General features: G+C 39.9%; 1 protein-coding gene across 4 annotated transcripts in view; it reads right to left on the minus strand.

Moving 5' to 3' along the window:
• ULK4 (unc-51 like kinase 4) overlaps nt 1–15,341 on the minus strand; it is a 496,024-nt gene that overhangs the window by 401,424 nt on the left and 79,259 nt on the right. For all 4 annotated transcript variants that reach the window (XR_010662955.1, XM_065933097.1, XM_065933095.1 and 1 more), the window contains one exon: nt 6,211–6,294. Coding sequence is in view for 3 of the 4 variants with exons in the window: in XM_065933097.1 (XP_065789169.1) it covers nt 6,211–6,294 (84 nt within the window). In the remaining variant the exon portion in view is untranslated. The remainder of the gene's footprint in view (nt 1–6,210; nt 6,295–15,341) is intronic.

Consider the following 15,341-nt stretch of genomic DNA (forward strand, 5'->3'; position numbering starts at 1 on the left):
CTAGGGAAGCCTGGCATGCTGCAGTTCATAGGGTTGCAGTTGGACACAACTTAGCGACTACAAAACAACAAACATGAGGGTCAGAGCAGTGGAATGCAAAGCCATCAAAGAGAGCGCAAGTCAGGAGCACGTGGAAGATCAACCAGCAAGGTACCTTTCTCCACACAAAACATCAGGTGGGGCTCCAACTACCAAACTACTCCAGAGTGGTACCCCGGGGACGCAAATTCACATCCTCTGACTCCCAGCTCGAAGTCTCCAACATGCCAACGCCAAGTCGAAACAATGCCTCAGTGTCATCACGGACACCTTTTCTTCTATACTGCCACACTCTCTTTAAAAGTTATACCAGAGAGACTTCCTTGGCGGTAGAATTCATAACAAACAATCCGCCTTCCAATGCAGGGGACAAGGATTCAATCCCTGGTTATGGAATTAAGATTTCACATCCTACAGGGCAACTAAGTCCAAGTGCCACAACCTAGGCCCAGTACAGCCAAAATAAAAACAGAATTTTTTAAAAATAAAAAGTTATACCAGATTTTTTTTTTGGCATGTTCCACCCTAAGCCTCTCACTCTAAATATTTCCCTCTTTCCACCTGAGCATTTATGTCTGTAACAAGATCAAAACCACTTGACTCACATTTCTACTATCATTGTTAAAATTACAGAAATCATAACAACCTGACCTGTTTGGAAAACAAGGTCATTATCTCTTAGGTAATCTTTTGAAAAAAAGAAAGTTTACTGAACACTATTTAAATAAACTTGTAACAGTCCCAAAATAAGACTACCTTTCTCTCTCAAAGTGCATCCTACAATTTGCCACAGGATAAGATATGTCTGTGGGCAAATAAATTTGAAAACATCATATACAATATGCTCCCATGTGGATTCATAATTAAAAGTTCTGAAAAGTACTAAATACAAATGAAACCATTCAACTTTGCTTAACCCAATATGTCCCAATGTATTTGACTAGAAAATCCTTATCACAGAACATGTAGGAAAATCCCTTGGCAAAGTTAGTTATCTATGCACCAGAAACATAAACAAAATTTATAATTTAAAACTAAAATTGTCTTCTAAGAAATTTACATATGAGTTAAAACAAAAAAGTACAATTCCCATACCACATTTTTCTCAATGCACAGATTAGAAGGAAAAGGGGTAAAAATCAGAATCAATGGCCCATTTTCAATAAGGCACATTACTAAGTTTTCCAAGTACAAAAAGGTTAATAAGTTAGGCAGAAAATATCAATATATTTAAGAACAGAAACAGCACAACAAAGTCCTTAATACCACTGAACTATATGCTTAATAGCTAAGATGAAAAATATTATATATATATTTTACCACAATTTAAAAACATAAAAGAGAAATAGAATAGACATTCTTAATCTATACAATAATGCAACTTTGTTATTGTAACAAAAGAAAAAAGAGGCAATAAAATTCCACCCACCTGAAAAAGTTTAAACCATCCCATAAAAAACCCTAGACCAAGAAAAAATTTTAAACTAGGGATTATCTATAAAATAACAATAATGGAAACACTACATGTCAAAATAATGGGACACAGCTAACACTAGGTTAAGACGAAAGTTGATAGTCTTAAGTGTCTTAGTCACTACACAAGAGAAGGGAAGAAAACGAAAATGTAGTTACAAAACAGCAAGAAATGGCATACTAAACCAGAGATTTAAAAAATTCATTTTCCTATTCCTCATAAATGAAGATAGGGCAGTATCTTAATCATCTATGCCTCTCCCGTATCCAGCCAGTACATAATATGTTTCATAAATGCTACCTCTAAAGAACGGGAGCTGCATCTGAGAGAGTTGACTTAGTAGTGAATTAAATACATTAGCAGAATGTCATGGAGAATCCAAAGGAACTACAATCATCTTATTTCAGTGTTTTTTAAACCAAATATGTCATTCTCTTGTTAGTCTTCTCATTGAGTATGCCTTCTATTTTCACTACTATCAATCCTCCTTAAGTTTATTCATAGACGTATACTCTCAATCAACGTACCAACAGGTGACCTTGCATGTAATTTTTAGAATCAACTTTTCAAGTAAAAAGAAAGTTAAAAAGGAGTGCAGAAACTCATGAAAAAGATTACAATGGTAACAAAACAATGTCACTGTGTCTTTTCAAAATTATTAAAAAATAAAGACAATTAATTTAAACAGCGTGGCACAGATAACACCCCAACAGAACTAATTAATGAGAGCCCAAGAAGAGACATGCACACAGACATGACAGAGCTAGACAGCAAAGAGTCGTAGGGAGAAGACTGACTTTTCGTTCAATGATGCTGGCGTAACTGATTCATTTTAAAAACAGAACTGGACCCACACGTATCACCATACACAGACACACAGAACAATTACAAATAAATTAAGCTTCTAAACAGAAAAAAGGAAAAAATAAAACATAACTTGTAGAAGAATATGTAACATGGGCATCCCTCGTGGCTCAATGGTAAGGAATCTGTCTGCCCACACAGGAGACACAGGTTGGATCCCTGACCCGGGAAGATCCCACATGCCTCGGAGCAACTAGGACCATGCACCACAGCTACCGAGCCTGAGCTCTAGAGCCCAGGACGCAACAACGGAGCCCACATGCTCTGGAGCCCGTGCTCCACAACGAGAAGCCACCAGAATGAGAAGCCTGCAACCGCAGCTAGATAGGAGGCCCCGCTCGCTACAGCTAGAGGAAGCCTGCGCAGCATCGAAGAGCCAGCACAGCCAAAAATAAAGCCAGTCAAAGTCACTCAGTCCTGTCCGACTCTTTGCAAATTATCCAGGCCAGAATACTACAGTGGGTAGCCTTTCCCTGCTTCAGGGGGATCTTCCCAGCCCAGGGATCAAATCCAGGTCTCCCGCATTGCAGGCGGATTCTTCACCAGCTGAGCCACAAGGGAAGCCCAAGAATACTGGAGTGGGTAGCCTATCCCTTCTCCAGCAGATCTTCCTGATCCAGGAATCAAACCGGGGTCTCCTGCATTGCAGGCAGATTCTTTACCAACTGAGCTATCAGGGAAGCCCAAAAATAAATAAAAGTATACACAAAAACTTTTATTTATTTTTGGGCTTCCCTGACAGCATCACTGACTCAATGGACATGGGTTTGGGTGGACTCCGGGAGTTGGTGATGGACAGGGAGGCCTGGAGTGCTGCGTGCTGCAGTTCACGGGGTTGCAAAGAGTTAGACACGACTGAGCGACTGAACTGAACTAATACACACAAAAAATATATAACAGCACATCTTAGTGTTAGATTAACATCTCATGGATTAATTTCTATTAAAATTAAGAACTTCTGCTTAGCCACAGATACTATAAAGAAAATGAAAAGACCAAACATCTTATGGATTGATAAATATCTATTAAAATTAAGAATTTCTGCTTAGTAACAGACATTGTAAAGAAAACGAAAAGATCAAACACAAAATAGAAAAGTATCTGGGACTCATGTAAACAACAAAAGATTAATACCCAGAATACATAAAAGAAATTTCTGTGGGTAGAATACCATGATATCTGAATTTTTTCAAACATCTCAGAAAATAAACAAATGAATAAATAATAAATATACATATATATACATACACACATCTTACAACAAAGCAAAGAAGGTAAATATATTAATAGCTGATGGAAATAAAGGCCATTAGTTTCCTTTCCTTTTCAAATACTTGAAATATTTTATAGCAATAGCTGGTGAAGGCAGGGCAGAAGGACGATGGCACGCAGAATTCCTACAAAGCAACAGAAGAAACTGGCTTAAGACTTGATAATCATTTTCAAAACAGGAAATTCCAGAAACCAAGATAAACAGAAAAAGATGGTCATCCTCATTAGTAATCAAGAAAATGCATATTAAAACAACACTGAGGAAACAATTTAATGCTCATAAGATTGTCAAAAATTTAAACTATGACTCTATCAAATGTTCAAGGATATGTGGGTTAATGGATACGCCTATATAAACCGATACACATGTGTGCCTGTGTTCCTGTATTGAGGCATACACCAACACACTATTCAGTGGTACCGATAAGCTGCACTTTACACAATCAACATGGATCAATCTCAACCTAACTTTAAGCAAAAGAAAGAAAAATTAAATCTCAAAAGAACATGGTGCCAATCCATTTATACAGAGTTCAACATTTAGAATCAATCAATCTAGTATTCAGCAATACACTCAAAAAGGGAAACAAAATAAAGAAAATTTTGCGAAAAGAAAAAAAAATTTTAAGAAAAACAAGAAAACTTTGGTGAGGTTTATCACCAAAGTCAGAAGAGCAGTTACTCCTTGAAAGAAAGTACAAATTTCAATCCAGAAGAGACAGAGAATTCTCTAAGAAACCAGCCTTTCGCTTTTTAACAGTGAGTCACAGTATGCGCTTTTAACCACATCCATACAATCCATATAATCTTCTGTAAGAAAAGAACCTACTTTCAGAAATACCAGTAGGAGCTGGGAAAACAGTTTTCTACATTAAAAAAATTAAACCATTGAAGGCAAGTGGCTTAAAAATTATTTTACCTTCAACTATGTCCTGAATACATTAGACAAATTTGCACAAGAAATGCTACAATTGAATTATCTTTGAAAAGACAAATCCTTTTTTAGGGGGAATATCCAACTCCGAATTTGTCATTTTTTAGTGTACGTGTTGCCAAAGCATACACTAAAACGTCTTCCAAATATATAAAATTCTCACAAATTAGAGTTCTAGACTTTCTTCCCTCTTCATGAAAAATACACAAAATCTGACACACATGCCAAGAGAGAATAAAAGACAAGTGTGTATATTCACTGTTAATTCTCTCATTATATCATTAGCCGTATCCTTATGTTACAATTAACAATACACGAGCATAGCAAACATTCTTCATAGTAAGTACTCAATGACAAATACAGAAGGGGTTGGGGAGGACATATCTAATAAAGGACACCACCTCATGGGTTAGAACTGACCATCTTTCACTCAGCATTAATCTAAGTTTTATAAATTAAAGATACAAAGTTCTAAAACTTTCTTTACACCATTTAAAAAATTCCTGGAAGACACCTTTCTCCTTTGAGCTCCTGTATTTTGTTCTTTGGCATGAACGCACTTGACAGATCCCACTTTATCGTTTTATCTCATCTCCCACAACAGGTAGATGTGTGCATGAACATAAAGCCCACCTTCTTCATCCTGTGCCCCCTGGGTGTGCCTAGCTTGAGGCCTTGAATGATAAACCCAAACATGTCTTTTGACTACAGATAAAGATAACTTAATACATATTGTTGATCCAGCGCAGTTCACTGGCTTCATGCATACCCCACAGGGACAACTGACTACGCATTCACCCTACAGGCTGGGACGTGCTCTCGGTGCCTTTCTGGATCACTAGGGGAAAACTGCAGAGATTTTTCTGTACTTGGAACATCATTCCATTACCATAACATGCATGAAGTAATGAACTCAAAAGGAAGATGTTTGTTTTGACATATTTTTTTTTCATTCCTTAAGGAATGCTTTTAGCCTATGGCTGTGCCTTGGGTGAGACAATGTCAAGGTTTAAAGAAAACAGAAAAACGCCAGCCTTTGAGGTCAGTTATAAATCCTCCTCACGGTCACACACAGGAGCTACTTATGCAAGTTGGCTGGCTGGCCAGCTGGCTGGTTTTCAGCCATTAACAGTAGCAAGAGAAGGGAGGTGCATAAGCTGAAGAAACCACATCACATAATAACGACTACTTAATATTAAAATCAATGGATGCTGGTGGCAGCTTCCTTGTTTCTGAACCACAAAATGGCAACATGACAAGATAATCACTGGGCTATAGAGGCTGGCAGAAAATTCCCTACATACACCTGGCTTACTAAACTGAGTTACTGGTAATTAGAAGGGGTGGGGGGATTAAGGATATGTTATTGAGAGCTACTTAGGTTGTTCATATTTGCTATCGTCTCTTAAAAAGCAAGACATTTAAACAAGTGAATGTGAGTTGGTTTTCTCACTTGCTCCACTGTAGGTCACGGGCTCACAGTGGCTTGTCGGGATTATTTAAATTCAGGAGCGGTGCAGTGCTTGGTTGACAGGCTCCTGCACCGCTGCAGGCTACAATCCTCACACAGCGCCTGAAGGGTTATTACAATTGCAGGCGTCCACAGAGGACAACAAAGGAGCCTTACCCCTTCCCGAAGGCACCTCATTAGCACCGTGTATGCAGCCAGGGGGACAGCCCAGCATTCTCGGGGGTTCTTTTTTTTTTCTTCCTAAAAATGAAGGAGAAGGAAAAGCAGTGAGACTAAGGCACAGAAGACGTTAACCCTTTCAAGAAAAAAAGGTTAAGTTTCATACGGACAAATGACACAGAACTTCTTTTTTTTTTTTTTTTAAATATTATTTTATTAGTTGGAGGCCAATCACTTCACAACATTTCAGTGGGTTTTGTCATACATTGACATGAATCAGCCATATAGTTACACGTATTCCCCATCCCGATCCCCCCTCCCACCTCCCTCTCCACCCGACTCCTCAGGGTCCTCCCAGTGCACCGGGCCCGAGCACTTGACTCATGCATCCCACCTGGGCTGGTGGTCTGTTTCACCATAGATAATATACATGCTGTTCTTTCAAAACATCCCACCCTCACGTTCTCCCACAGAGTTCAAAAGTCTGTTCTGTACTTCTGTGTCTCTTTTTCTGTTTTGCATATAGGGTTATCGTTACCATCTTTTAAAATTCCATATATATGCATTAGTATACTGTATTGGTGTTTATCTTTCTGGCTTACTTCACTCTGTATAATGGGCTCCAGTTTCATCCATCTCATTAGAACTGATTCAAATGAATTCTTTTTAACGGCTGAGTAATATTCCATGGTGTATATGTACCACAGCTTCCTTATCCATTCATCTGCTGATGGGCATCTAGGTTGCTTCCATGTCCTGGCTATTATAAACAGTGCTGCAATGAACATTGGGGTGCACGTGTCTCTTTCAGATCTGGATTCCTCAGTGTGTATACCCAGAAGTGGTATTGCTGGGTCATATGGCAGTTCTATTTTCAGTTTTTTAAGAAATCTCCACACTGTTTTCCATAGTGGCTGTACTAGTTTGCATTCCCACCAACAGTGTAAGAGGGTTCCCTTTTCTCCACACCCTCTCCAGCATTTATTGCTTGTAGACTTTTGGATAGCAGCCATCCTGACTGGCGTGTAATGGTACCTCATTGTGGTTTTGATTTGCATTTCTCTGATGATGAGTGATGTTGAGCATCTTTTCATGTGTTTGTTAGCCATCTGTATGTCTTCTTTGGAGAAATGTCTGTTTAGTTCTTTGGCCCATTTTTTGATTGGGTCGTTTATTTTTCTGGAATTGAGCTTCAGGAGTTGCTTGTATATTTTTGAGATTAATCCTTTGTCTGTTTCCTCATTTGTTATTATTTTCTCCCAATCTGAGGGCTGTCTTTTCACCTTACTTATAGTTTCCTTTGTTGTGCAAAAGCTTTTAATTTTCATTAGGTCCCATTTGTTTATTTTTGCTTTTATTTCCAATATTCTGGGAGGTGGGTCATAGAAGATCTTGCTGTGATTTATGTCAGAGAGTGTTTTGCCTATGTTCTCCTCTAGGAGTTTTATAGTTTCTGGTCTTACATTTAGATCTTTAATCCATTTTGAGTTTATTTTTGTGTATGGTGTTAGGAAGTGTTCTAGTTTCATTCTTTTACAAGTGGTTGACCAGTTTTCCCAGCACCACTTGTTAAAGAGATTGTCTTTTTTCCATTGTATATCCTTGCCTCCTTTGTCAAAGATAAGATGTCCATAGGTTCGTGGATTTATCTCTGGGCTTTCTATTCTGTTCCATTGATTTATATTTCTGTCTTTGTGCCAGTACCATACTGTCTTGATGACTGTGGCTTTGTAGTAGAGTCTGAAGTCAGGCAGGTTGATTCCTCCAGTTCCATTCTTCTTTCTCAAGATTACTTTGGCTATTCGAGGTTTTTTGTATTTCCATACAAATTGTGAAATTATTTGTTCTAGTTCTGTGAAAAATACCGTTGGTAGCTTGATAGGGATTGCATTGAATCTATAGATTGCTTGGGGTAGAATAGCCATTTTGACAATATTGATTCTTCCAATCCATGAACATGGTATGTTTCTCCAACTGTTTGTGTCCTCTTTGATTTCTTTCATCAGTGTTTTATAGTTTTCTATGTATAGGTCTTTTGTTTCTTTAGGTAGATATACTCCTAAGTATTTTATTCTTTTTGTTGCAATGGTGAATGGTATTGTTTCCTTAATTTCTCTTTCTGTTTTTTCATTGTTAGTGTATAGGAATGCAAGGGATTTCTGTGTGTTAATTTTATATCCTGCAACTTTACTATATTCATTGATTAGCTCTAGTAATTTTCTGGAAGAGTCTTTAGGGTTTTCTATGTAGAGGATCATGTCATCTGCAAACAGCGAGAGTTTCACTTCTTCTTTTCCTATCTGGATTCCTTTTACGTCTTTTTCTGCTCTGATTGCTGTGGCCAAAACTTCCAACACTATGTTGAATAGTAGTGGTGAGAGTGGGCATCCTTGTCTTGTTCCTGATTTCAGAGGAAATGCTTTCAATTTTTCACCATTGAGGGTGATGCTTGCTGTGGGTTTGTCATATATAGCTTTTATTATGTTGAGGTATGTTCCTTCTATTCCTGCTTTCTGGAGAGTTTTAATCATAAATGAGTGTTGAACTTTGTCAAAGGCTTTCTCTGCATCTATTGAGATAATCATATGGTTTTTATCTTCCAATTTGTTAATGTGGTGTATTATGTTAATTGATTTGCGGATATTAAAGAATCCTTGCATTCCTGGGATAAAGCCCACTTGGTCATGGTGTATGATTTTTTAATATGTTGTTGGATTCTGTTTGCTAGAATTTTGTTAAGGATTTTTGCATCTATGTTCATCAGTGATATTGGCCTGTAATTTTCTTTTTTTGTGGCATCTTTGTCTGGTTTTGGAATTAGGGTGATGGTGGCCTCATAGAATGAGTTTGGAAGTTTACCTTCTTCTGCAATTTTCTGGAAGAGTTTGAGTAAAATAGGTGTTAGCTCTTCTCTAAATTTTTGGTAGAATTCAGCTGTGAAGCCATCTGGTCCTGGGCTTTTGTTTGCTGGAAGATTTCTGATTACAGTGCACACGGAACCTTCTCCAGAATAGATCACATCCTGGGCCATAAATCTGGTCTTGGAAAATTCAAAAAAATTGAATTCATTCCAGTCATCTTTTCTGACCACAGTGCAGTAAGATTAGATCTCAATTACAGGAAAAAAATTGTTCAAAATTCCAACATATGGAGGCTAAATAACACGCTTCTGAATAACCAACAAATCATAGAAGAAATCAAAAAAGAAATCAAAGTATGTATAGAAATAAATGAAAATGAAAACACAACAACCCAAAACCTATGGGACACTGTAAAAGCAGTGCTAAGGGGAAGGTTCATAGCATTACAGGCGCACATCAAGAAACAAGAAAAAAGCCAAATAAATAACCTAACTCTACACCTAAAGCAATTAGAGAAGGAAGAAATGAAGAACCCCAGGGTTAGCAGAAGGAAAGAAATCTTAAAAATTAGGGCAGAAATAAATGCAAAAGAAACTAAAGAGACCATAGCAAAAATCAACAAAGCTAAAAGCTGGTTTTTTGAAAAAATAAACAAAATTGACAAACCATTAGCAAGACTCATTAAGAAACAAAGAGAGAAGAACCAAATTAACAAAATAAGAAATGAAAAGGGTGAGATCACAACAGACAACACTGAAATACAAAGGATCATAAGAGACTACTACCAGCAGCTCTATGCCAATAAAATGGACAACTTGGATGATATGGACAAATTCTTAGAAAAGTATAACTTTCCAAAACTGAACCAGGAAGAAATAGAAGATCTTAACAGAGCCATCACAAGCAAGGAAATCGAAACTGTAGACACAGAACTTCTTAACATCCTAATGCAAGTACCACCACTTACAACCCGCCAACTACGACCTGATGAGGGGCCTTCACTGCAGATACATACAAAGCATTTCTTCTGTTTCCCAGTATGTCGTACACGATGTTGATAAGCTCCCCTCAGCAATAGCTGGATGGAAAGGACCAAGGGATGACAGCATGATCTGGTGGATAGAGAAACCACTCCATCGATAACCACAGATTACGACATACATACTTCTACCTAAAGGTGTGACATTATGTGGAATGACTTGAAAGCACAGAACATGCAGTTTGGAGTAGTATCTCTGGATAAACCATAGGAACAAGGAAAACGCAGGACACCACCTAGCAAGATGAAGCTCAACAAAACCAAGTAACTCGGATCAGTGAGTACACTGACTCTAATGATATCAGGAACAATTCTTTCACAGAAGAACTAAGTTAGAAAAATAACCACAAGAACTCTCCTGGAACCTAACAAATAAAGTCACAGAATCAATCTGGGTCCACAGAGAAAGGTGAAAAAACACACACACTCTGGTTATAGCAGAAGAAAGGAGGTTCTGCTTAGACAGACTATTTCTGTTTTAAGATTGTCCAAATGTTAGAAGTGGTACCTTACCAATACAAAAGTACTTAATACCCATGATGAGAATTGTGACTCATTAACACTGTATCCTTAATCATAAAATGCCACACATGGTCATAATCTAGCCATTATCAACCGGAGCTGCTCCAGCTCAAAAATCACTCGTTCAGCACCCAATTTAACTTTCAAACACAACGTGCCTCCCTTTCAGCTCATTTATTCACGACATCCACCACAACTTTTCCTTAACATCCCTGGACCCTACTTCCCATGTTCCTCACCCTTTTTCTTTACCCCAGTCTATCCCCTACCCACCTTGGCTGCCGCTGAGATTCCTGGCCTATAATTTAATCACTCTTGACAAAGGCCTGAAGGACCTCATCCTTTGGAGTTCCACTGTCTCAGGTCTGGGGAAACTGAGGCTTACCGGAAGGCAGTGGCTTGTTCTCTCCAGGCCTGCAGTCAGAATCAGACAGCTGGGCTCTGGGAGGGGTGACAGCAAAAACACAGACTCCACAAGTCACGTAGGATGGGGGAGCCCGGGGATCTTCCACGCCACTCACCAGGCCTGCTCTCTCTGATCCAGTTCCTCTCCCGAAGAACTACAGCATCTCAACCCATTGCCCTCCCAAAACTTCGCTTTTCCTCTTCACAGAGATCATGAGAGTCAAGAGAGAGGAACCACACGCTCACCTCCACCTGTAGCTGGCTGCTGCTCACACCCTGGGTCACAACAGGGCAGGTTCCTCCACTCCTTCCATGTGGGCTAACAAGTCCGCTCCCACTCTTCTTCCTTCAGGGTCACTAGCTTCTGGACTATCCCTTACTGCTCCTAAGTGTTCAACGTCGTGTCTCCATGGGATCCTTCCCATTCCCACCAGACTCACTGTCATCTCCCATTTTCAAAACAGCCCGTCGCCCCACACCCCTCTGCTCTTTCCCATGGTGATGCTCACTTTCCACTGACTTCCTCAGGATCCCACGTCCCTCTAAATCCTCAACCCACAGCAGTCTGATTTCTTCTGCCTCCCCCTCCATGTTAAATAAATACACAAAACAGCTCTTGTTGGGTTCCCGTTGACTTTTGTATCCACTCAAACCAGGAGACTCTTTGCAGTCCTTTTTCTTGGACCTTAAGCTCCACATTCAGCCCTATAAACTCTTTTCTGAAATGCCCACTCCTCTCTTGATTTTGCTCCTACTTCACTTACTCACAGTTAGGATGCAGAAGCTTCTCTTACAATCCTCCCATCTATTCTTCACATTGAAACCAGAGTCATCCTTGTGGCACTTAAGTCAGATGACATCCTTACCTTTTTTAAAACTCTTAACCAGCTTCCTCTTGCTCTTAGGATCAAAACCCAGGCCCCCAACTTGGCCGAGGAGCCCTCCAAGACACATCCCTGTCTCCTGCAGCCCTGCTCCCTGCTCACTTCCCTCCTGTCCCACTGGCCATGCTGCAGCGCATGAGGGGAAAAAACCACCTACTGTGTGCCAAGAACTCTTCTAAACAACAGTCGCATGACTGTGAGCAAAAGAGACAAATGTTCTGTCTTAACGATGTTCAGTGGAGCGGGCTGTGGCGGGGGGGACAAAAAAATTTTTTTTAAGTAAACAAAATAAACAAGGCAAGACAGTCCTGCAAGCTATAAAGAAAAGTACAGCTGGCCAAGGGGTTAGAGGAAGCCTGTATGCAAAGGGCTTCATCTCACAGTTCTCAGGTTCAGGAGGAGGCTCTCTGCAGAAATCCATGCAAGAGGAGAGGAACGGCAGGTATCTGCAGGTAATCACTGTGAGCAGGAAGAAACGCGAAGGCACAAGTGTGGCGGCAGGATCAGGGTGTAGGGGGTCCAAGGGCCCATGGGGAGGTCAGTGAGGCGGGGAGGAAGTGGTAAGAGGGTAGTGAAGACAAGGTCACACAGGAACTGAGGAGTAGCGCCCCAGGCCCAGAGGTAACTAGAGGGTTTTAGCTGCGGCAGCAGGAAGACAGGGAGCAGGCAGAGCTCTAGAAGTGACAACCGTGGCGTCTCCTGGGTCTCCACGGGCTCCTCCAACTCAGGTCTGGGGAGGAGACTGCGGTGCACACAAGACTGACGCAACGAGACCATCTGGGAGTTCTTACAACAGGCCAGGTGGCAGATGGTGAAGTGCTGGACCAAGAGAGACAAAACATGCGAACACCTGGACTCTAGCTCATTATGCATCCTTGACAAAAGGAAGGAAAAAATGCATACACTAAGATGTGCTGTCTCACACATTCCTCTGCAGAATCACGGTCTGAACTGCTGTCCTCCATCTCACAACCTTGGGGTGTTATCAGAGAGCCAAAGGTCAGAACTCCAGTCTATATTATACACGATATGTATGTATGCACGTATGTATGTATGCGGGTGTGTGTATACATATATCAATCACTTCAGGTCCGTTCCCGTAGGTCAGCACTGCCCTGAGACATTAAGGTTTACCTACATTCAAAGTTACAAGGCCACACAACACTCTCATCTCATGAAACATTAGTGATTTTTGTGGATATAACTTCCTGTCGTTAGCTCAGCTCAGCTCAGCTGCTCAGTCGTGTCTTGACTCTTTGCAATCCCATTGACTGCAGCACGCCAGGCTTCCCTGTCCATCACCAACTCCCGGAGCTTACTCAAACTTATGTCCATCACGTTAGTGATGCCGTCCAACCATCTCATCCTCTGTCATCCCCTTCTCCTCACACCTTTAATCTTTCCCAGCATCAGGGTCTTTTCCAATTAGTCAGTTCTTTGCATCAGGTGGGCAAGGTACTGGAGTTTCAGTTTCAGCATCAGTCCTTCCAAAGAATATTCAGGACTAATTTTCTTTAGGATGGACTGGCTGGATCTCTTTGCAGTCCAAGGGACTCTCAAGAGTCTTCAACACCACAGTTCAAAAGTATCAATTCTTCGGCACTCAGCTTTCTTCACAATCCAACTCTCACATCCATACATGGCCACTGGAAAAACCATAGCCTTGACCAGACAGACCTTTGTTGGTAAAGTAATGTCTCTGCTTTTTTTTTTTTTTTTGGTCTCTGCTTTTTAATATGCTATCTAGGTTGGTCATAACTTTCCTTCCAAGGAGTAAGCGTGTTTTAATTTCATGGCTGCAATCACCATCTGCAGTGATTTTGGAGCCCAGAAAATAAAGTCTCTGTTTCCTTTGTTTCCCCATCTATTTGCCATGAAGTGATGGGACCAGATGCCATGATCTTAGTTTTCTGAATGCTGAGTTTTAAGCCAACTTTTTGACCCTCCTCTTTCACTTTCATCAAGAGGCTCTTTAGTTCTTCTTTGCTTTCTGCCATATCATTAATATGTGGTCAAACGTCATGGCCACAGAATCATCTCTATGCTAAAATAGCCTAGCTTATATCCAATTAAAGTAAGTGCCAAGGGAAATGATTCTTCACATCTACTTTCAGAAATAAATAAAAATGTGATTCTGTATCACTCCCCTTATAGAAGACTCTAAAAAATGCAAACTAGTCTTTGTGACAGAAGGCAAATCAGTGGTTGCCTGGGGACTGGAAGAGGTGCAGGAAGAAGGGATTACCAAGGGTGCTCAGGGAAACTTTTGGAGGTGATGGAGATTTTCATTATCTTGACCGTGGTGATGGCTGCACAGATGTATACATACATTAGCACTGACCAAACTGCCATCTTTAAACATGTGCAGTTTATGGTATGCCAACTATACCTCAATTAAGCTGAGTGAAAAGGTTAAAAAAAAAAAAAAAAGACACACTCACACAAAGAGTTGGACTGGACTCCCATCCCTGATAAGATGGCAGACAAGATACCTGACCACTCTTCTAAGGAAAGCAGTTTTACTCTACATCCTTAAAATGCCTCAGAGAGCGACAAAAAAACAAAGAATAATCAAGCCAAAAATTAGCTGCAAGCATGAAGGGATAAACAGATCAATGAAGTTTGCTTTCATTCTCCAAGTCTGCAGAACTTGGTAACTTTGAGGTTTGATGTCAAGGCCTCAAGGGCCCAAGGTAAGAATAAAGTTGACAGACACTCTCCAGCCCCATCCCCAAAGAACCACACGGAAAGCTGTCTTTCACAAAACTTAGCACACAAGACAATGTTCCAGCGCAAGAAGAGGGAGGGAGGGAGCTCTAAATACTAATTGAAGGAGACATCCATTTCAATTATTAAGAATTAGCTCCAGTGTATATACCTCCATATACTTTTTAATACTGTGTAACTATTAAATGAAAAACGTTGTTCTACTTGCTATATAAAATGAGACGAAGTAAGAATCTACGTTTCTGCTTTCTCATTTGGGCAAAAATAACTCTGTAAGTAAGAAAGAAACTGCAATGGTTATTTACTGGGGAACTACACAGAAGTGGACAAAAAAAGAAAAGAGACCACAGGCTATGCACCTTTCTATACTTCCAAATTTTGTAGTTTCGTGCATGTGATATCTCTTCAAAATATAAAATTATCTGAGAATAAACTCAACTAAGTGAAATACACAAAAAGCTTTATGAGTTAAATAACTTACATGAAAAACATTGTAACATAAATATACGGAAACATGTTTTTGTGCATTAAAGGACAACATACCATAAATGTACTAATACTCTGACTCAGCACAATCCCAAGCATGTATTAGAAGACTCAAAATCATAAAGATATCAGTACTTCTGCATAGTCAATGCTGTTTTCAAAAGATGATTTCAAAATTGGACAATCTGATTCTAAAATTTATTC

This window comes from Muntiacus reevesi, chromosome 4 (assembly GCF_963930625.1).
Source record: "Muntiacus reevesi chromosome 4, mMunRee1.1, whole genome shotgun sequence".
Taxonomy (NCBI): domain Eukaryota; kingdom Metazoa; phylum Chordata; class Mammalia; order Artiodactyla; family Cervidae; genus Muntiacus; species Muntiacus reevesi.